Source organism: Scatophagus argus, chromosome 13, assembly GCF_020382885.2.
Source record: "Scatophagus argus isolate fScaArg1 chromosome 13, fScaArg1.pri, whole genome shotgun sequence".
Taxonomy (NCBI): Eukaryota; Metazoa; Chordata; class Actinopteri; family Scatophagidae; genus Scatophagus; species Scatophagus argus.
Genome location: NC_058505.1, coordinates 7,535,062 through 7,558,258, shown reverse-complemented (window position 1 = coordinate 7,558,258; position 23,197 = coordinate 7,535,062). Strand labels below are relative to the sequence as shown.

The 23,197-nt window shown below is 40.5% G+C and overlaps 2 protein-coding genes across 4 annotated transcripts in view; both read right to left on the bottom strand.

Moving 5' to 3' along the window:
- pde1cb (phosphodiesterase 1C, calmodulin-dependent b) overlaps positions 1–10,164 on the bottom strand; it is an 83,672-nt gene extending 73,508 nt beyond the window's left edge. The window contains exon 1 of one of the 3 annotated variants that reach the window (XM_046408464.1): positions 9,370–10,164. In XM_046408464.1, coding sequence (XP_046264420.1) covers positions 9,370–9,631 — 262 coding nt within the window. In that variant the 5' untranslated portion in view covers positions 9,632–10,164. The remainder of the gene's footprint in view (positions 1–9,369) is intronic. The other 2 variants (XM_046408462.1, XM_046408463.1) reach the window with 2 other exon arrangements.
- A 1,288-nt stretch (positions 10,165–11,452) lies between these two features.
- On the bottom strand, positions 11,453–17,129 carry viml (vimentin like). The gene is made up of 9 exons (XM_046409382.1): positions 16,519–17,129; positions 16,196–16,256; positions 14,031–14,126; positions 13,464–13,628; positions 12,683–12,808; positions 12,326–12,546; positions 12,155–12,198; positions 11,989–12,074; positions 11,453–11,878 (listed from the first exon to the last, which is right to left on the bottom strand). The coding sequence occupies exons 1-9, from the start codon at positions 17,043–17,045 to the stop codon at positions 11,837–11,839; spliced, it is 1,368 nt and encodes a 455-aa protein (XP_046265338.1). The 5' UTR covers positions 17,046–17,129; the 3' UTR covers positions 11,453–11,836.
- Between the last annotated feature and the right edge of the window lie 6,068 nt (positions 17,130–23,197).

Below are 23,197 nucleotides of genomic sequence, written 5' to 3'. Positions count from 1 at the left end.
GGATTCTAATTTTGCAACACTCACTGTACAACATCAAGTGGCTGCCTGGTCCACAGTAGTTTTTATGTTAATGAGGGCATATGTGGGAATATTGCAACTTTATCATTCTTTCGCTTTGTCAACAGACAACCAGGTGGCCATTTGTTTGAAAAGCTAAATTTGATCACAATGTGCTTTTTAAGCCCTTGTGTGCTACATTTAAACATCAATAGGCTGTTGAGGTCACACTATCCTCAGTGTGATTAACCATTCTACTATAATTCATATTACTGCTCTATCGGGTTTTGTCACCAATAATAAATGCATCCCAGAAAAGTGACAGTGTTAACTATTTTAAACAAATGTCTTGATGAAGACTGATGCCCTTTTATTTCATGACTAAACTGTAACAACAACGGAACTGAAAAAATAAGAGCTGCACTTGTGTGTCGGTGTGCAGACTATCTTCAGGCATTCATTTTTGATGATAAGAAGTATGGTAAGTCAGCAACACATTCTCACCCCAATGTTAACACGTACAGTTCAGGTTATGCTGACTTCTCGTTGGAATTTTTACAGCCAGATTAAATATCCTTCAGCAAAATATACTGCAGTACCACAAAACTGTCTGTGAAAATTAGGACTAAAACACTGACCAAAATTCAAACTGCATTCCACTGACCAAACCTTAACTAAAAGAAATCAAACCCAAGAGACTAAAACATGACTTGAAACCAAATTCAATTTTCAGTCAGTGAGTAAGACTGTAACTTAATTCTTTTCAAAATTAACACTGAATTGTGAGTCTAAAAAAGTGCTAATTAAAGAAGTAGGAAGGTGCTAATGGTCAAGGCTTCCTTTGAGAGTATTCCATGAGCGTAGGTGTACAAACATCTATATCACGGTCAAAGTTTGCTGGAATATGTTCAAAGCTTCCCCTTATGATAGACATTAGAGAGGAGATTATATAATACACTTAACTAAAAGAGTGTACTTCTGCTTTTATTTTGCACAATGCTTTAGAAGGCTGCATGATGTTCAGCAACTTTACATATTACCTTTTTAACTCTGGCCTTCTGTTCACAGAACATTCTGTTAAAAGCCTCAAAAGGTACAAAATGTAAGGATGGTGGAGGCGTTCGGCAGCTTGCCAGTTTGTCAGTCTGTTTATCACATTAGTCTACAGCAAGACTCTTACATTAACAGTAAGTGGAACATGAAATCTAATTTTTATGATAAGACTTCAGAGACTGACCGAACCACCAAACACACCCTGAGATAATTTATAATTACATTTAAGTTAACAGACAGCTTTATTCATAAATTCTGAGTAGGATGAGGTTTTTGGTCAAAGTCTGAAGAAACACTGAAGGCATGCTGGCTCTGTTTTGGTCTTGTGACCATGGTTACTCTTAGCATCATCTATAACTTGATTGATGCTATAACCACCCCAGATTAATTGGAAACTTCCCAGAGGTTGAAGACTTTCCATTTTGGAAGCCATATGAGATTTTTATCTTGCATAAACAGTGGGTCAAACTGTCCACTTTGCACACAAGGTATTAAAAAGTTTGATATGCCAAATGATTACTGTGGGTATTCCTAGTCCCTAATTCTATGACTGTTCCTCAGCACTACAAAGAGGTCAACATGTACACAGTTACACAAGAAATTTTACTTGGCAGATTGATATGAAACTTACTTAGCATGCTCACGCTTCATTTTTACATTGCTGTCCCCTGGCAACACCCTCAGGCCAAAACCACAACTAAGGATATTCAAGCTTCTGTTTGTTTGAATGGCTCCACAGATTTTTCTAATGCAAATCAAGGATGCACTCTACATCTTTACCCATCTGAATAGGGCTATACTGTATACCTTTATGTCTTTATGCTATTTTAAGATGGGTGAAGACAACAGTCGGCCCAGAAAGTAGACTACGAACAAGAATTAAAACAAACCGATTGTAAAAATAAAAAGGATTCAATATAGAAGTATCACCCTCTTTCATCAACATTTATTCCCTATGGGAAGTCCAACATAATACGTATTCTAGTAAATATATACCACATGTATCAAACCAGTCCATATGTATCAACTTATAATGAGTGAGAAAACAGAGCTGAAACAATTAGTCAATTAACTAATCGGTCAATAAGTAAGAATACTTTGAAGTCCTACAATAGTAAATTGAACATCTTTTGGTATTGGACTGTTCGTCACGAGAAACAAGAAGAATGATTCAATCAAATGATTAATTGATTAACAGTGAAAAAAATTGTAGATTAATCAATAATCAAAGTAATCTTAAGTTACAGTAAATTATGAGTAAATTATCAATTAAATTACATAGCACTTATCCCCACAGTAACTGAGACTTTGGTAAATCTGTCAGTTTGTCACAAACATAGAATAGATCCAGTTAGTTTATTGTGAAATCGCTCAGTGATCACATCTCTCATCTGTCGCGGTATATGTCAACAATGCCAACATGGCCATTGCATTCCCACAGAAAATGTCAAAATCACTACAAGTCTGTATATTGGTAGCTGTAGCTATGCAAATGAGTGTGGGTCAGTTCCATAAGCTATCTAGCAAATGAGTCCAGTGAGTTTTAGTATGTGTTAAACAAAAGAACGATTACTAAAAGAATGATTTTTAATTTGACAAATATCATATGCTTTGATGGCACAGTTCAAAAATGATTTGGCTCTCACCATTAACGTATCTTCTTGCCCTTTAAGCTGTTCTCTTCAGGGGTCGCCACAGCGAGTCATCTGCTTCCATCTCACCCTGTCCTCTGTATCCTCTTACCTCACCCCAACTACCTTCACGTCCTCCTTGTAGTGAAGGAGGACGTGAAGGTAGTCCTTTAACCTCCTCTTTGGTCTTTCTCTAGACCTCCTGCCTGGCAGCTCTAACCTCAGTCTCACCATTAACGTATGCTTTTCCAAAATAAAGTCTCATGGGGAATACAAGTTGGTGAGGGACTTCACCTTCTTTACAACAGTTGGTGCTCAAACGCACTCAAATCTGGACAAAGTTTACCGGACGTCAAACTTTCAACATGAAAATGACCATTATTAGCTTACTGTTGACTTTCCCCAAGGTGCAATTAAAAAAATGTCCTTCAGAATTGTTTCTTGTGTGTATATGTGTATGTAACTAAATAACTGTACATACTGTACCATTTCATATTATTTGTAAGTATGTGAAAAAGACACTACAAACTGACCTTGATGCCTTGATATACATTGCTCAATTAATGTCTTACAGTAAATTTCAATAAATCTCCATGTCACCGGCCCTGATAATTACATTGAGCCTCCTTAATAAGAAGGTGTGACTCTGGGCTGCTGCTGATACAGCATGACAACAAAGGAAGTGTGTCCCAAGAATTCTGGTTGTCAAGCAAAATACACAAAATATAATCTGATGCATGTTGGTTTTAATGTCAGAGCACATATCAGAAGGTGCATCTGGTTCTTGTCACGATCCATTTTCGTCAAGGGTCAATACTCACTGCCACGTCACTGTCACTAGGCAACGGGAAGACCTTTTACACACCTATTGTATACATTACACTGAAGATGAGAAGGGGTTAATATGGCAAACAGCACCCATTACACTAGTGTGGTTTTTATTGTATGTACACTGACCTTATTTTCAGTGTCTATTTTACTTACCTACATCTGTGCAGACACTGCTTAGTGGAATAATGGAAGAGAGAAAGAACTGATTCAGTTTTGATTGGATGCTGTAAAAAGTTTCAACTGCTGTGCAAATGTTTCAAAGCATTTTTTTAAACTGTTTTAGAAATTAACTTGTTTTTTAACAAACTGATGCTACAGTGGATTATTGGCACAAAAACACACCTGCTTGCTTTTGCTGTATATCCATTGAGTATCGCTCAACCTTTGATCTGGTCATCAAACACCAGGCAGGCCATCACCAATACACATTAATTAGTCGTGAAGATAAAGGGGAGGTGAGGACTAACTTGGAGGATTAGAAATAGCCTCTTCCACCAAATTAATCCCAGTTCTACTGTTTATTTGTGGCAAGTAAAGGTTCAATCCAGGAAATCAATATATTTAAATTTCATGTTGACTTCCAGATATATAAAAGATATTACATATGAAAATCACTAACCTGACTCCTACACATTCCTAATTTCCTGGACATTGATAAACTGACAACTCTTTCTTGTTTTATTGTGTAATTCACTGAAACATAACGTCAGTTTGGGGGCTTTATCATTGTGAAATCTGTCCCAGTGGCACAAAACAATTCAAGACAACAACTACGCAATCAAACAGAAAAACAAGCTCATTAGAGGTCTCCCGTAGACTGTGGAACGATGTATACTTTGTCAGTCCCCACACCACTGTCACCACAGTGACACAGTCATGTAATTAAGACACACAGGGTGCCAGGGAGCTTGCCTTTTCCCCTGCTAAATACTCATTAGATGCACCTTTAAGGGTAATGTTAGCCTGTGTTGGAAACCTGAGGGAAATGAGCTGAGAAAACAGAGCTACATGGACTGTCATCTGAATCCAGCTGCACCAAGACCCTGAAGATAACGGCTATAAAGTGCATAAGTTTAGCTAATGAGTTTTGCACCAGCATGGTTTCAGATCAAAGACGCAAAATCAGTTGGCAGAGTGTTGGGTCAGCAGGGCAAACAAATCCTTTTGATTAGAACCTGACATCTTGCACACACAGACATTTTCCTCCCAACAGACCAAAGCAACCAATCAGTTTTATTTGGACAGAGTCATAAAACACACGTTTTATGAAAATGTCACACATGTAGTGTTGGGAAACACAGCAGACTGTGCAAATTATTGCACTGGTCACAAAGGCCACACAGCTCAGACATTATAATTAAACACTTGCCATGGGTGTTGATTGTAAAAACCCTGCAACACCTAATTCAGTAAATCATGTGCTCTGTTGCAGTCTTTTTGCTTTCCGTAATTAAAGTGTCTATAAATCATTAATCATTAACATCATTAACTATAACTTATTAAGATATCCAACAATTCTGGCACAACACAGCATATTTAGCAGATATGTTAAAACATATTTGCTGGTTCTGAGATTAAAAAGAGCATAAAAGTGCATAAAAGCCAAAACCACCAGCACCTAAACCCACAGATATATTGTTACATTTTTTAAAAAATCCACACATAAAATTTTAAATTTTAAAAGTTTTCAAACCAATTTCATATTGAGCCAAATACCCAGTCTGGTAATGGTGAATTTGACCACTAGGTAAGGTAACACAGGTAACCCAGCCACTCCCTAGTGGACCGTAATGAGAGCCCATGAATGAGAGCGTAGTAGAACCACAGTCCATCAGGACAAAAAGTCAGTAAATAAGACTTTGGCCTCATGCAACCTGAGAAAAGATGGCAATAGGTAAATTTCAAATACGTATGGAAAAATTGTAAGTCAATAGGTTTTCCTCAAAATGTGAATGCAAATTGTTTTTCAATAAAAAGCAATAATGGATGTCTGTTCACTGAAATGCTAGAGGGCTTTTAAGTTGAAACAGATACAGTAAGTGCTGATTTGCATTAGCATAATGCAGCAACTTTAACAGGGAAAACTGGGGTGAATCCAACCGAGGCTATCCTGAGGATCCTGCTTACTAGCCACATGCTGCCATCTCTCTCCAACTACACCTGCAAATGCTGGATCTTCAGCTCGCATTAGTGTTGTTCCTAACGACTGATTTCCCTGACGTTTAAATGGGAAGTTTAACCTTCTTTACATTTCTTTAAACACTCAACAAAATTAGTCTGACTTCCACTTCTTGCCGATGATCAAATATTTTAAGTTTAAGAAAATAAAAAGTTTAAGGATGTGTATCTGGTGCCAACTAGTGAGGGCAGCAATATTTAATCGCCCAGTTGATTAATGGCGGACATCCCTGGTTTGCATAGAATCCGACATTTTTAAGCTCACAGCAAAACCAGAAACCTATCCAACCCTACGGCATTATTTACATCCCACCAGCTGGCAGTTTTTACTGGCACACTGTTGCATTTCTTGGTGCAACTAATGGTGACCCACATAAGGTATTGCTGAATATAGCACTAATGATGTTCAGAAACCTCACAAAGTATCTGTAAGACTGTGGGCATGTTGGAATATCATTAATATCACTACTGTCAACCACATGTTTGACAGCAGATTTTTGAAACTCTGGCCATCTGTGTTAAAAGAGCCCCCCCTGCATGACCTCCATTTTTCACTGTGCTACAGAAATATCACTTTTTTTCCTGCCAGCTCTGACACAAGGTGTTAGTGTTGAAACTACCTTGCAAGTGTAATTTCATCGTGAGCATCATTAACATGACATAGGGCTGCCAAACTCCACTTTTTTTCTGGTTCCTTATTTATGCCACCTCTCTTCCTTCACCTGCATCTTTTCCATGCGCTCTATAGGTCTTTCTCCCACTGTGAGGCCAAGATGAAAGGAGGAGATGTGAAGATGAAGGAATAGATGGAAAACACATTTGCCATATGGGACACACTTGCTGGATCCAGCGTAATTTTAAACTGATATAAATTACTTATGACATGTGTCACAGCTGCATCACATAACACTGAGCTTGTAATGGTAATGTTCTGTGTTGTTTTGATGTCTCAGCCTGGTTTTGATTCTTTGTTCTGATGAAGTAATATGCTTTAGTAACAACATGAACTAAACTGCTTTCATTAATTTCCTTACAGACAGAATGTGATGCATGATGATAAACTGTGAAAAATTACACATTTGGTACATTAAACCATGCTGATGTGCAATGTCCCACTGCTCACACACACGTACACACACACACACACACACACACCAAACAATATTATTTATCAAGTAATTTGTGAATCAAGATCAATCAAGCTTTGACTGCATTTGCAACTTAATTTTACACACGCATATGTTTAGTCAGCTCTAAACCAAATTACAGCCATTGATCAACACACTTGTTGTGCATTTGGCTTGTTGTATATTTATATAATTTTAACACACTAATTTGTGTTGCATCTATGCTGTATTACATTTTTGCAGTCCCATTAGATCAACTGCAGGGTCCAATTGCAAAATAGATTTTTTTTTGCTGTGAGTAAGACAACCAATGTCTCTCATTTTATTGATGAAACATACCACAAACCTGATTCCAAAAAGGTTGGGACATTGTGTAAAACATTAATAAAAACAAAACGAAGTCATTTGCAAACAAACTGTGAGCACTGAAAATGGTTTTGCGTGTAGTAATACCCTTTAAACAATCGTGTTTGACCTTTACCCATCCTTGCTTGTGAACAACTTGTGAACCCTTTTCATACCCAGTAACAGACACAGCAGCAATAGAAGTAGTATACATCAATCTGCCATTCAAAAAAACCACTAATCTCTTTATACGCCGCAGACACAATTATGAAGGGTTGTTCACACTGTGTTTCTATCAGTGCCTGATGCATATTTGTACATAATGAAGACGGGCTGATTGATAACCCACCAATCATGTTCTGAAAATATTGGCACTTGACCCCCTATTGAGTGAATATAAGCACAAGTACCATTTACGCATCCCATAAATGATTTTTAACACAAATATAAGAGTTTACTAATGTATATGTCAACAACTGTAACTTCTCCTACGGGCACCCAGATGGTTAGGATAGTGTATCAACAGACAATGACTGACAATGTTGTAAAAGTGTGTGACACTGCCAAAAACCTACCTCAAACAAAGCATTATTCTGCTGTTTTTCAACCAAATCTTCTATCTAATAAAATACCATTCAGTATGACTAATAAACACTACGAGAGCAACTCCAGCTCCTTGTACACAACAGGAAGCTCTCTCAATGTGGTCTAGTTATTGTGCCAGAACTGCAACCAACAGCAGGGTAATTGCAACTCTTGAACATCACTTTTATAGAATCTCTCCAGTAGTTCATATTCATGCTTGATTGTATGACTGACTGAAAGTCATCCCATAAAGCTCACACTGGCTACTGTGGATCGTCTATTCTGGGTAAATGAGATAGCTCTGACGCTGTTTAAAACAATCCATCCATTTTAATGATGAGGTTGTGTGGTCTAATTCGGCATCGCAGCTCAGATAAGAGTCATGGTCTGAGGTTATCAGAGCTGATGTCCTCTTAACTTCAGAACTAAGCCGTAGTTGAGACACCTACACCACTGGGACTGTCTAACACTTAACACCCAACACATAAGATGATCGGGTTAAGTGTCTTTGTTTTGTTCCTCAGGAGAAAGAAGCGAGGATGCAATCAGATGAGAGTCAGGGAGGAGACACCGCAACACACCTGAATATCACTGGGGACCAGGGAGGAAACTCAGTGGGAGTCTACGCTGACATACGGTCATGGAAACGCCACAGTACAGATGGTATTTTAGGAGTCAGCCAGGGAGAGGTATTTTCCTTTGGGACAGATATGTGGGGAGCTGGAACTAGAGGTGGCAGCAGTTCAAGGAGTTGAAAATAAACAGGACAAACTGAAGGAAACACGAAATAACACAATGGATAAAACTGTGAAAAAAAAAAAACTTTAAATAAGCTTAAGGAATATTGGTTGCATTTAAAACAACAGTTAATGGGAATCTGTACATGAGCTATACTACAGATTAGAACTGGACTGTCAAAGGAGGAAAAAGGTTGTAACACGTATCATAAAAGACAAATCACAACTGAGCAAAGTTATACACTCTTTTTATGAATATGACCAGCACCTACTTTCTGAAGTGCATTCACCAGACCACTCACGCTGATTAGGTCTTACCTTGTACCATGTTTTTTAAATTATATTATACTATATATTCAAGTGTGACTTTGTTAAAATGAATGGGACTGTGATGTGTTTTTTTTTCCAGTCTGAGGGACACCTCAAACATCAAAGAGATGCTCTGGTAGTGGAGATATGTTGCATTGAGTCTGGTCTTCAAAGAGCTCAGCATTCATCCAGTGAATACCATTTTTTCTATTTTTTTCCATTGGCACATTCACAGTAATCCTCTGAAGTGACCAGTTGCTCTCATCTACAGATAAACCCGTGAACGGAACCACAGAGATATGCAGTATAAAGTAACACTGCAGCTGTATGTGGGGCCAGGATGCTCAGAGACGCTGGGAAATTTCTATTCAATGAAACGAATAGGCAAAGGTCTTTCTAAATTTATGGAGTGGTCCTCTATCACTTCAAAAGTGTGCGCCATATTTGCTCTCCTGTTTGTGTCAGTTCAAACAAGTACAAAGTACTGAGTAATCACACAGTACAGAAGTACAGTAACTAAGTACACATGTGTTGTACTTGTGAAATTTTAGATACATTACTTGAACTTGAACTCACCGCTTTGTTGACCTTCAGAAGTCCTGTTCTTCAACGTTTGTTTGGCTCCGTCAGAGTCTTGTCTGCTCAGCACCTCGGAGAGCGACTGGCGGGAACTCTGCCGTCCGGTTTGGCTCGAGACGTTGAACCGCGCGCTCCTCTTCCTGGCCCGGTCCGATTCCGGAGCAGACTGGCTCCTCTCCGGGTCATGGTTCTCCGGCTGTGAACCCACTTTCACCAACGCGTTTCTTGTCCTCGTTAGAGCAGAAGTCACCGAGCCCATCACCAAAAATGGCACAATCTTCAATCGGAATCGGTTACTCTGAGCGTCATTTTACTCAAAACCTGTTGATACTTGACTCAATGTTTGTTTTGAGTTACTCGCCAAACCCAACCGACACAAAGCGCTTTGAAAAAGAAAAACACCCACCTCTGTCACTCACAAACCGTTAGTGTGCAACTCATCAACATTTTCAGCGACGTTAATCGACTACAGCTTATCAAAACGGTTAAAGGACCGAAAAACAGTTTCCACAGATCATGTCGGTATCTCCCCCGACTTGCGTTTCCTCCGACAAACACGTCACATGGAGAAAGTTGCTCTGTCGACAAGCACACTGATCTCCCGGGGCAGACCGGCGAAAACAAGACACATTAATTTACCGGCAAGTATCCCAGATTATTAAAATGAGAAAAATAAAGCTGGTTTTAAATATGCCCAACATTGTTGTAGATACGTTTTGTTAAAATCGCGTTTTTTAACGTCTCTGAGATTGAATTATCGTGAGATTTGGGTCTGGGTCAAACAAACTAACAAATTCAAATGTGCTTTAATGAAGCTTCGGGCTACTTCTGACAAAACGTAGGCTGCTGAAGAGGAAAATGTCCCACAGTTGGAGACAGATCAGTTGACATTAATCACCGACAGATGGCAGTCCAGTACAGCAGGCTCTCAGCGAATTCACATCCATTTCAGTAAGCGTGGCGCTACAACGCTATAAAACAACTCAATTAAGAAACCTGCATTTGAAATATTAATAATCATATCTTTAATTCTGTCGTATTTAAAGTGCAGCAGTAGCCCATTATCTGTTAAATGCACTCGATGCATAATAAGTGAAAGTGTTTAAGTACTTGGTAATTCCATTGCATTGCATCATTTATGAAATCCTAATCTAAAAAGTTATGACAGCTGTCCAATAATCCAGTGATGTAAAAAGTATAATATTTGACTTTGAAATGACGTGGAGTTGAAGTATAAAGTAGTATGATATAGAAATTCTCGAGTAAAGTATCTAAAAATAGTGCTACTTGAGTCTGTCTTGAAATGAACTGCGAGAGATCACCATTTTGTAATGATGACATTTAATTTTGTTAAGCTAATTGCAGTTGTTGTGTACTGTCAACAAAGCATCTTACCTCAAGGTCTTGTGACTCGAGACCTTGGAAGCAGCAGTTGATAAAATCATCCCACATCGAGGTCCATTTAGCAGTGAGAATTTAAAATTTTCACTTGATAATGTAATATCTCCATACTGCAATTATACTGTTGTTACTTTTGTCTACACTACATGACTTAATCATTGTCCTCCTTTTCAGGAAGAGTCAAGGCTGTTAATAGCCTGGCGATGTACCTGATGGATCAAGTCTATTATTATTTTATTGTTATTATGAAACTGTGAACACCAAAAAATACTTAAGTGTTAACAGTTTATTGGTAGGCCATACTTATGGCTTTAGGTTAAGGGCAGCAGGGTGTGGTGAGCTGTCCTGCAGATGTGTCCTTTATTGGTACAGATCTGCTTGTTTACAATGATGTAACGTTTGTTTATTATGGCCTTCGCTGCCTTGTATCTGCTTTAAACTTTAAACCATTCAATAAAATTCGTCTCCAAATCAATTTTCTTTTTACCTCACTGAGACAAATTAAAGATTTCAAAACACAATTCATCTACTTTCAAATGTGGATGTTTTTTTTTTTTTAACAGTTCATGCATTACTTACAATCCTGACCATTTTCCCTCTTTTCAGATGAAGAATTGTTTTACTTAATGCTACCTCACTACCAAACTGTATCTCCAAGTATTACACCTTGTGCACAATATTGAGTTACCATCTTAATGGTTTATTGCTGCGTACAGGCAATTGTGACATCTTTAGCATAAATGCTTCCTGGAGTGTGCATCAAAAATACTACTTTGGTTACAAAGAAAAGAATTGCAGACTTTTGTTAAGGATTTCTAAGTTGTGCTGAGCTCATTATTGTGTCTAAACAAATGTGACAAAAGATGATACTTTCAGCAGAGGAGAAGAAGCAAAGCAGTTTGTGTCAGCTAACAGGCTTACTGGATCATCACACATAAAGGCACTTTTAGAAGCTGTTTTCTTTTTGTGTGTTGTTGGTTCATTCGCTTGCTTGTAGCCCCAGTGAGTCGTGTTTCTTTATATTGCTTTTGTTGATTGTTTGGGAAAGACAAAGACTAAATTTTTACTCCATGTCGTCGTGGTTCTGGGTCGACTCGTTGATCACCTAAACAAGGATGCAGAGCACAGAGAAAATGTGATGAGTTTTGAGTCTGACCTCGAAAGACAGTCAGAAAATCACTTGACTGATTGGAAATCACTTCAAGTAGATTCTACCTGACCATCCCGAGTCTCGATGGTCTTGATGAGAACCTTCTTGGTTGTTGTGGTTTCAATATGAGGTTTGGAATCAACCATTGTTTCTAAGAAAGAAAAACAGCATGTTTCATTCCAACCAAAGGCAACAACTGCAGTTAAACTGACACGAAGGATGTGATAATACCTCTCAGGTTTAGAGACGAGAAGCTCGGCAGTGGAGTAGTGATTCTGAAAATGGAGAAAGTATGGTGCACAGATCATTAGCTGCATCTTTGCTGAATCTAGTGACTGCGACTGAACGGGATACACATGTAAACACTGTTCTTCCTGCCATGTTAATGTCGTCATCCGTTACCTGCTCTCCTCTCCTTCCAGCAGCTTCCTGTAGGTGGCAATCTCAATGTCCAGGGCCATCTTGACATTTAGGAGGTCCTGGTACTCACGAAGGTGACGGGCCATCTCGTCCTTCATGTTGTGAATGTCCTCCTCCAGACGTCCGATGGTGTCCTGGTGACCGCTCGTCTCCAGAGAGAAGTTCTCCTCCATCTCTCTCATCTGGCGCTCCATGGACTCATTCTAGTACAGCAGCCAAGAGAGAAGAAAATTTTAATTTAGGCAGATATATTATAGACATATCATATATATTGGATCAGGGCGTTTTGCATCATTGCATCTTGTATACCACAGCATAAGTCTGCAGTTGCATACTCACGGTTCCTTTAAGGGCATCCACCTCACAGGTAAGTGCCTGAACCTGGCGCCTGTAGTCATTGGCCTCTTGTTTGACCACTCTCAAGGCCTCGTTATTCCTGGCTGCAGCTTCGGTGAGGTCAGCAAACTGACAGCGGCAGGGACAAACATAGAAAGAGGGAGGAAGAATGAGGAATCAACTGTTCAATAAATTAGTAGTGAGAGGCTGAGGCAAAGTGCGTTTGGCAGCCAACGTGAAGAGTGTAAATTATGAAAGATGTGGCCACAAAAGAGACTCACAGACGTGACACTGCAGTTTGGTGGTGGAAGTGGTTTTAATGTTTGTCCAAAGATTATAAAAGAGAGGGAGATTCTAATTTACGGCACCGCTTTTTAGACTCTTGGCAGATTTGATGCGTTTTCAAGGAAAAAAATAACACCCAAATTTAATTTGGACATTCATCAGCTGATTTTTTTGGCCACATGGGAGCAGTAAAAAAATGCTCTAAACACATCAGTGACACAGAGCTGTGTTTCTGACCACCTGATAAATTAAATTCCAACATGCAGTCTTCCTTTAGGTGCCAAAAACAACACAGAAGCAAAACAATAGAGTAGCAATCCAGAAAACCAGGTTCAGTCAATTGCTTCTACATACAGACCACGTGATCAGATATTAACATAAAATTATTGACTACAGCTTTTTTAGATTTTGTGGATCTAAAGTGCTATCTTCTAACTATTATATTCCATTAAATTTTTCCCTTTTTCTTCAACGACATGCACTGCCACTTTGTGTTTACCTTGGATTTGTACCATTCCTCAGACTCCTGGATGTTTTTGGAGGCCAGGTTTTCATACTGCAGACGGACGTCCCTCAGAGCGGCCGTCAGGTCAGGTTTAGCTATCTCCATGTCCACCTGCACATGCTGCTGCTGATGGATCTGGTTCTGCAGCTCCAGCATTTCCTGCAATAGTATCAATAGAACTGGCATGTATAAATACTCATCAAGAGCACGGAGACAATTTATTTTAATGTCCGTTTGTATGCTTTTCTATGACTTTCCTGTCTGTATTAAAAGTGCTCAGAAGCATCTTCTAATACAGATTAACAAATACAACCCTGATTCCAAAAACACTGCATGACGTTGGGTAAAATGTAAATAAAAATAATGTAGTCAATTGCAAATGAACTGCGTTTAAGAGTTTACAAAGTGTACATAAGGTATTCCTGAGCCCATGTAGTAATATCCTTGGGGGTGGTATGACAAATGATTTGACCTAGTGCTTTTTCAGGATGCCTTTAGGCAGTACACGTGCACGTGTTTGTGCAGCAGAGTCAGCTTTAGACACAAAAAAAGGAAGCTTACCTCATCATGCAGCTTCTTGAGGAAGTTGATTTCATCCTGGAGTGACTCCACCTTTCGCTCCAGGTCCAGTCTGGCGAGGGCAGCATTGTCCACATCCTGCGTGGTGAAAATGACTCTTAATGAGGTGACTTGTGAAGGTGACTTGAATTCTGCATTATGTGTTTGCTGACATAGAAAAAAAATGCTCTTTCACATGCTGTGTAGGCACACTCATACAACTCACACACACACAAAACGACCTTTTGTGTTGTGAGGCAAGGTCACCAACACACGCATCCAATAATAATCAACTGGAGACACATGACAAGCGTCACTGCCAGTGACAATTAGGTGTTTTCTCATGATTTTAACATGAGTTCAGTGGTGGGAAGTAACAAAGTACATTTAGTCAAGAACTGCACCTCAAGGACAGATTTTGAGCTACTTAAACGTTACTCATTTTACTGTATAATTTAGTGTTCATTTTTATATTTCAAAGGGAAATATTGTAGTTTTTACTCCACATTTCCTTGACATTTACAGTCACTGAATACTTTTAATATAAAGATTTACAAGCAAAACACATAATGAGGGAGCATTTCTAGCCTGTATATTTTTGCTTATACTGAAATAAGATTTTAAATGCAGTATTTCTGATGAATATTTCTACTTCAGTAGAAGAGAATCTGAATACTTCTCCCACCACTGTAGAACAACACAATGGGGTTTGTCAAATGAAGCCTGAAGTCTCTCAATAAAAAAACAGCAACTCAAACTCATGTCTGTCTGTCTTTACGTCTGGAGAAAAAGGTTCAACAAAAGTCCGCTATTTCTGTCTCCTGTGTAAAGGAATTTGATTTAATAAAAGGAGGCAGTGTAGAACACCCACGACCACAACGCATTTGTCCTTAATCCTGTTTGTTATTACCTAACCGCATTCTTAACATGAAAATCTCTACTGCCTCTTTTGATGGAAATGCAGTTATTCCTCTGGAAGCTCTGTGGTGTAACAAACAGTAATTAATGCATCTCACCATTTTATAACTTAACTGCATTAAGCATGAGGCAAACGTTCTCGTATGAGCAAAAATAAAACACTCCAAAGTGGAACATTTAACCGCACGGAGAACATCCTTCTATGTTCTTCACTGAATCGCGCTTGCTGTGGCACCACACCGCTGTGCTTTGTCAGGGCGTTGGCATGCTGGTAATTGAGGTATCAGCAATGAAGCAGCTTTGCCCCTGCTCTAATGCCACAAACAAAGTGCGCCATTCAGCAGGGTTTCCCAAACAGGCCGGAGGCTGGAGGAGTGACTGTCTGCCTGACTGAGCGAGAGCCGGCTGTGGACCACGCATTGTTGTGTGAATGCCACCACGGCAGGCCAGAGGAACTTCCTTCCTGCTATTCAAACAGTACAGACAAGGCGATGATCGAGCAATGTATTGATCTTACTGCATATCCTAAAAAGGACGTAATCACAGGAGAATTTAAGTTTTCTTTGCAACTAAGCAAATGCACCTAGTTTTTGTTTGTGTTTTTTTGCACTACTGAAACAATTTGCAAGACTCGTCACCAGCCATTAAGCACCCTGAAACCCAGTGAGGAGGAAAAATCTCCGACAAGCCCATAACGAGTGAGATTTTTATGTGCTGATGCCATCCCAGAATGAGACAGCCGGATCACACGGTGGCTTGTCTTCTCGCTCTGATAACCACGTCGGGTCCAGCTCATTCAGTGTGACCGGTCGGACTTAAAAAGATCTCCTCCCATTGCAGGCCTGATTTAACTCGGCAGCCACAACTTGGCCTTTTGCACCAAGCCCGGCTCAGTTCTGCTCTACGGCTATTTCAGAGCGTGGCTGGAACCTTCTGTTGTGCCATCACAAGAGAGCATTCCTGTCTCTGCAGCTCATGAGCGATAATTGGATAGACGGAAAACAGAGTCACACCACAAAACTTCTATAAGTGGGACTTGTAGAGGGGATTCAGGTTCATCTAATCTCCTTGACATCACTTTAAGGCACATAAAATCTCTTTCATAATCAGGGGTAGCAGAGGACTCAACTTCTGCTGTTGAGAACTAAGGTCTATTATTGCTCTGTTTGCAAAAATACAACAAAGGCAGAGATTTACCTGATGTCAACAGTGTGACAATGCTTTATCTCAGGAGATGAATCATACTGTACCTGTCTGAAGCTCTGCATGTTGCTCTCAGCATCCTCCCGCTGGGCTATCTCATCCTGCAACCTGCATACACACACACAAAAAAAGCAGGTATTTTATTCTGATGGGGAGTTTCGACCTTAAATAGCACCTCAGTCTTCTCATTTGTCTTTACGGCTTCCACTTCGCCTGTTCGCATAAAAGCATTTCAGTGAAAAATAAACTTGACAGACACAATAATAATAAGGGGACATGCACACGCTGATGACAACTGGTCTGATTTACAAGGCGTCACAGAATAACAAAGCTGCTTTATCATCACACAGCGGGGAGCGCTGCCTCGTACTTCTCCCTCAGCCTGTCGATGTCGTCTGCCAGGTTATCCCGGTGAACTTCCACCCGGGCCTTCTCGTTGGTGAGCTGGTCCACCTGGCGCCTCAGCTCCCGCATCTCGTCCTCGTACAGATCTCCGACCCGGGACGTGCCTTTGCCCCGCAGCTGCTCCAGCTCCGCCAACAGGATCTTATTCTGCTGCTCTAAGAAGCGGACCTTCTCGATGTAACTGGCGAAACGGTCGTTGAGCGACTGCATCTGCACCTTCTCGTTGGTGCGGTTCGTGATGAACTCGGTGTTTATGGCGTCGGACAGGGAGAAGTCCAAGTTCTCTGAGGCCAGCCGGGGCATGGCTGCGCTGCTCCGGAGCCTCTGGGTCTTCGCTGCGTAGATGGTCGGGGCGGAGGAGAGACCGTAGGACACCCGAGGGGAGCGCACCGAGCTGGAGAACTGGCGGCTGGAGTAGCTGCTCCTGGATACGACTCTGTCCCCGCCAAACATCTTCCTGTAAGAAGACTGTGGAGCAGATCTGTAAGACATCTCGCTTGTATCTGTGCAGACAACAGCTCAGCGGTGATCCCGTCCCAACTGTGCGCCTGGGAAGGCGTTTGCTAAACTGCTACTTATTTATAGTCTCCTCCTTATGCAAATGACTCAGCCCGGTGACTTGAGTGGCACGTTGATAATCCAATCAGAGAGCGAAACACGCGAAGTTGGTCTTTCAGGTCTGTAAGAGTCTCAAACTCGGCCAAGGTGTTGTTGCGCGCGGTAAAGTAAGGATATGTGAGGTCTGGCACGTTCTGTCACATCAAAGATCCTGATGTTTGACCTTAAACCGCACTGTGCACCAGCTGAAATCACATTTGGGGAAATACGTTTGGTTTCCTTGCAGTGCAACAACAGCACATGAGTGTCAGGAGATGCAGATTGAGCTTCTGATAGCTTTTTCAGAGAAGTTCTTTTGGACGTTGGCCAGATCTTTATACTGAAAACAGAAAAAGTAGGATATGGATCTGATCTCCAACAAGCATTAGTATTAATCAGGACACAGAAGATTAGCATTGTAAGATTATGATGGGTGTGCAGACGAAACAGAGAGGAAAAGGTTTTCCCGTTGCACAAAGATGTCATCCTCACTATCCTACATTTGACAAAATGCAGTGCTGAGAATTGCTTTTTTCCAACTGATTTATTTATCGAATCAATTTCTGTCTCCTGTTGTCTCTCTATATAAACACACACACACACACACACACACATACACACACTTGGACACTTGACAAGCATTTTCACCCTGCGTGGGTTTGTCCTTTTCCAAGGCTTTCAGCCAATTTTCATGGAGCTTTGTGTCATGAGAAAAAAAAAGTCACCCACCCAAGGCTGTGTGTGTGTGTGTGTGTGTGTGTGTGTGTGTGTGTGTGTGTGAGAGAGAGAGAGAGAGAGAGAGAGAGAGAGAAGCATATTGAACATGCAGTTTAATATGCCAGATATGGAATGCTTGACGGTCCGGCATGTGCGAGTCAGCAGCTTCACGATTGTTAATCGGGTTTGGAGAACATCATGGAAGAGACGGAACAGGCTGATCTAACACACATCTCTGATGATCAGATATGCAGAGGGAGAAAAACTGAGAGAAAGGAGGAGAGGCTGGGGTACAAATCAAAGTCATCCCACTCTGGCAGGTTGGCAGCAACCTTGGAGTGTGTGTTTGCAGTTTCTCATGACCTGCAGCAGATGATACACACACATCAGATATATTAGAGAGGCTCTTTCTGTTCTCGACTGTCTGTCTGTCTGTGTTGCTTTCCTCCTGCCGCCTCTGCATGCTGGGCTGTCAGTGCTGCAGTGCTGCTGACTAGCTGCGATTCAGTGGTTGTGAGAGGACACGTAGGGCAGCAGAGCTGAGCCTGTGACACTCTACACCTCTCGACAACACTGCACCGGCGCTACTTTACCAAGCATGGAAGAAGAAGAAGAAGTCAGCAGGCGAGATGTGCTTATGTTCATGTGTGATGTTTGTCGACTCAATAGCAGCATGAAATATTTCTTTCAGAGAGGTTTTCACATTTTTTGCCTGAGGGTACGGTTGCTGCTGCGGTGATTTGATGTTGGCATGTTGCCCCTGAGATATGACTGTGCAGAGGATCAACCCAGCTGACCTGCTCTAATCTTTCCACAGGCAGGAAAGGCGAAGAGTGCCATTTTAAACAACAAACTGTATTGTGGTCTTATCTGAGTTGTCTGAAGGACAGCTTAATGGTTTTACTTATCAGTATCTTCATTTTCCTCCTCTGTATGTTGGCTGCCACACTATTTAGTCTTCTTATACTTATTTACATGATCAACATATCTACATTTATATATTTATTTAAGTACTGTAGTATGCAGTGGTGGAAGAAGTATTCAGATCACTCAGTTAAAATACCATTTGAATTGTCCTTTATCCACTTCAGGTCCTGCATTCAAAATTAAATGCTTTGATGACAAGCATTTGAAACTAAATTTACCCAATATATTAAAATTAAAGTACTAATCATGTAGAACGGCTCCGGTGTTATATTGTCATATTACTAGATGATTGTCACGTACTAACTTTTTACAAGTACATCATGTTGTAATTGGTCTGAATGGAGCTGCATATACTTTTTTGGAAGTAGTAGCAGCATGAAATGGAAATACTCAGAATACTAGTGCCTCAAAATTGAACTCAAGTACGTTACTTGAGTAGATGTTCTTATAGCTTCCACAACAGTTTCTTTTTCTTCACCCAGTCACACTAAGAAATCTAATAAAGTCACAGTGTCAGGACTGTAAGGGCACAGCCACGCTGCTTTGAGGTCATTCCGGATACAAATCTGCTGTGAACACTTTACTGTGAGTAGTACTACAGTAATCTGTTGAAGACTGTGGCAACTGCATATTCTAAAATATTCTCAGCACATCATGTAATCTGAGGGACAATGACTGATTTTCTATAAGGTTCTGGGACTTAACACCATGTAAGTTGTCTTATTTGTTTCTTAGTGTGGGACTACATGGTATATTTCAGCATGTGGCTTAAGAAGGGCTGAGGAAAGAGAACTGAGCTCTTTAACATAAGTAAAATTGGTGGAATTACATCAATTTTACGCTTGTCTGCTTACAGGTTTACACTTGAGGCCCATGTAAAAACGTTGTATAAAGTCTTCTGTGTCTCCTGCTCCAGGGGATGCTGGGTAAAAGCTGATGAACCACCTCGAGTGATGTCACCTGAGTCAGCGTCAGTCGGATCTGAGATGAACAAAAACAATCTGAGGCGGTGGAGTCAGACAGAAGTGGAGTTAGTAGACCAAACCCTCATTTCTGTTTGAGGCACCTGAATCTGTGACTGAATTGTTAGTAGTCAGGTTGCATTGTGGTTAACATGGGGATCAGGTCTTGATATTTCATGTTCTGCTGCAATGATTTTGACCCATTTTAAAAACTGTTTATCGTGAGTCCCATAAAGCTCTGCAATTATAATGCCAAACTGTTTGATTATCCTGTTTAACTAAAAGCAGCAATGCCACGGAAGAAAAATACTCCTTATTACATAATTTTCTTCCGTAATTTTACATCAGATATAGTATTAGCGGAGAAAATATTTTAAAATTATCAAGCAAATGCACAAGTGTTTTGCAAAATGGTACAATTCACAGTATTATATTATCATATTAGATACTAAGCTACATTGCAACACGTGGGAAGTGTATGGAAGATGGTGGTGGATCAAGTATTTAGAAGTATTACTCTGGCAAAACCGCACAGCAAAAACACTCCTGAATTAAAACAGTTACTTAAGTCAAAGCACACGAACATAAGAAACAAAATATACACAAAGTAAAACAGAAGTGAAAGTAGTCATAATGCGGAAAAAATGTCCCCTGCGAATGTGTTACAGTGATATTTTAGTATGTATTACAAGATGACAAGATGAAAGCAGTTTAAATTAGTAGAAGAATAAAATAGCACGAAATGGAAATACTCAAGTACAGTAAAGTTCAAGTACCTTAAATTTGTACTTAACTACACTGCTTGAGTTGGAGCTATATTTCCATATTAGCAGGAGACTTACCACAAGTAATAAAGTGCCCAAATAGTGAAAGCAAAAATTTAATCATTGTATCAATGTGTTGATGCCAGTAGTGCCAGAGGGCCCACACATAGGCCCCAGTATGAATAAACAGTGGAACCCCAAACTCGCAATGGAAATTCACATGATCAACACTCGCTTAGAGGCAGGGGGGGCTGTAAAAATTCCTGCTCCCGGGCCCATTATGAGCCAGCTCTGCCAGTGCTGGCCACACAGACAGACAGAGGAGGCTGGGATTGTCACAGACAGAGCAGGGATTGTGTATTGCTGATCTGTCACCTAACTGCGGCAACAGAATGCAGACGGTGGGCCCTAATTATTGTTTGTAGCCCGCCGTTTGCCAGAGCCACAGTTTAGGCCAAATAGCTCCCATTCCTGGCAATGTTTGGAATTTATCGTTTGGTCCTTTTATTTTTGTTGCTGAGGTTCCTGTTTCTCTCCAAAGCAACAGCACTGCAGGGGTGCTTGTTAAAAAAAACCCCACAGAACTGTAGAGCAGGACTATAAGAATAAGAATCAAATAAGACTCGACATTAGTCAGAGTCAGCCAGCCCGTAATGAGACAGGGCAAGAGATAAGTTAAATCTTGTTTCTGGGTGTCATCGCTTCAAAACCGCAGGAGTTGGGCAGCAAAAAGGCATCCTTTGTTTCTTTTCCCATGATGGTGAATCACCGGCCCGCGCGCACAGTAGCCATAGCAATCGCACCCAAAATTATCTGTCCAAACTGAAAGCCAAAGAGAGACAGATACAGGGGGCTTCCCTGTTCACAGAAATGAACTCCAACAGAAATCTGAAGATTTACTGTATTTACAAAGTTGCAGAAATGAATGTTTTTAGTGTTCACTCTGCAGCAGCTTGTCTCCATCTTACTTTAAGTGAGTTTTTTGTTTCGCACTTTCATTTCCCTTTTGGTCCGACGACTCGATTGGCGTCCTTGTGCGTCGTGACATGGCAGATTTAGTGGAGCGAGCACTACAGTGTGCATGCCACACCTCATTGAGTGCAAGGAGATCAGACTGAAATAAATCTAAATGTGAGAAAGAAAGGCTATAAATCCTGCCAGGGGCCCTCAGTGAGCTTTTGTCAAGTGTGTGTGTGTGTGATGGTCACGTTATTACCAGGGTTGGAAAGTAACACAAGCACAGAGGGAAATATTCTACTTTTTACTCCACTATTTATACTGGAATATAGAAAACATATTCAACCCAGTAATTCCATCCATACCAGTCAGTCACATGGCATTTTACTGCATTACTTTTACCTTTGAGACTTTAAGAACATTCTGCTGATCATACTTGAATACAAGACTTTCTTGTTATTGAGTACTTTTACATTGTTGCATTAGTACTCAGACACTGATACGTCATCTCTTGCTGGATAACTCTGCTGTAAGTAGTTTTTCTTTCAACATACTGGAGCTTAAGCTTCCACTTTTGTGTCAGCGGTCAGCAAAATGAGTAGAGGATAAGGACGGGCGTTCGTTTCAGGGAGGGGAGCTTCCACTGGATACCTTTGGACCATAGTAACAACAGAGGAATTAAACTGCAGGGGCGATTTTCCAAATCTCCATAGTGACCGACGAAATCCTTGGAAATTATCCAGAATGGTCACCCTGTAAAGACCTCTCTTTCACTCCGGCTCTCTTTGTCTCTCTCTTCCTTTGTGTCTCTCCATGCATATGTGTTAGCAGGGGGGGTGTGAATGGTAAGGGAAACAAGGGACTAATAGCTTCCCAGCATTTGCCTCTGATGCTCAACATCACTCAGTAAATTCATAATGTGTAATTTCTCACATATACTGCATCGAGTTCTCGAATGAACAAACTGTCACTTGCTCAGACTCATTTCAAGGATAACATCCTCCGGTCACACATATTTCAAAGGCAGCCTGTCAGTGACCATCACATCACAAGTGTCACTTGCATATGCCTGACTGCATCAGGGGGCATCACCACACAGACTGACAGCTGCAGATGACACACTCTCTCTCCTCTAGACACTCACCTGCCTCCAGATGGGCGGACAAGAGCGACACATGCCCTGTAAGTGTGAAGAGAGAAGAAAAACGTACACACCTTTTCATACCCGGCCACAACAATTTTGTTTCCACAGCCAGAGCAACAGCGAAGTAAATCAATCAAGATTTGAATGAAAGCCTTACAGTACGAGTCAGTGCTGCACTGGAGTTTAGACTCTGAATGAACAGGATCTTGTAAGCTTAAGGCTCAGTCTGTAGTCACATGCTTCTCTTGGTTAATAATCTTATAAAAGTCAAATGTCACCACAGACCGGAGAAGTTTCCAGGCAGTTATCATAAGTGAGATTATTTTCGACAGTTTGCTTCTCAACCGCAAATGTGATTTCTGAGAGACCAGAGGTCACTGTTGTGAGATTAAAAACTGCTTTTCAGAAATAAAATACAAATGCAAAAAAAATGTATCACGCCGATAAAATTGTATGTTCTTGCAATAATCTGCATTAAATTTAAATCATGCCTGGGCTTTAATAGTGAATTTAACTTTCAATTAAATAATTTAGTCCCACAATAAGTTTGAACTAAACCAGTTAAATGCTGTTAAA

Bases quoted from the DNA above. Each gene is read 5' to 3' on its own strand.
- viml (XM_046409382.1), bottom strand. From the start codon at position 17,045: ATGTCTTACAGATCTGCTCCACAGTCTTCTTACAGGAAGATGTTTGGC. The intron at 13,629-14,030 runs GTAAGCTTCCTT...ATACTATTGCAG, and splicing joins TCAAGAAGCTGCATGATGAG to GAAATGCTGGAGCTGCAGAA. The intron at 12,199-12,325 runs GTAACGGATGAC...CTCCATTTTCAG, and splicing joins CTGGAAGGAGAGGAGAGCAG to AATCACTACTCCACTGCCGA.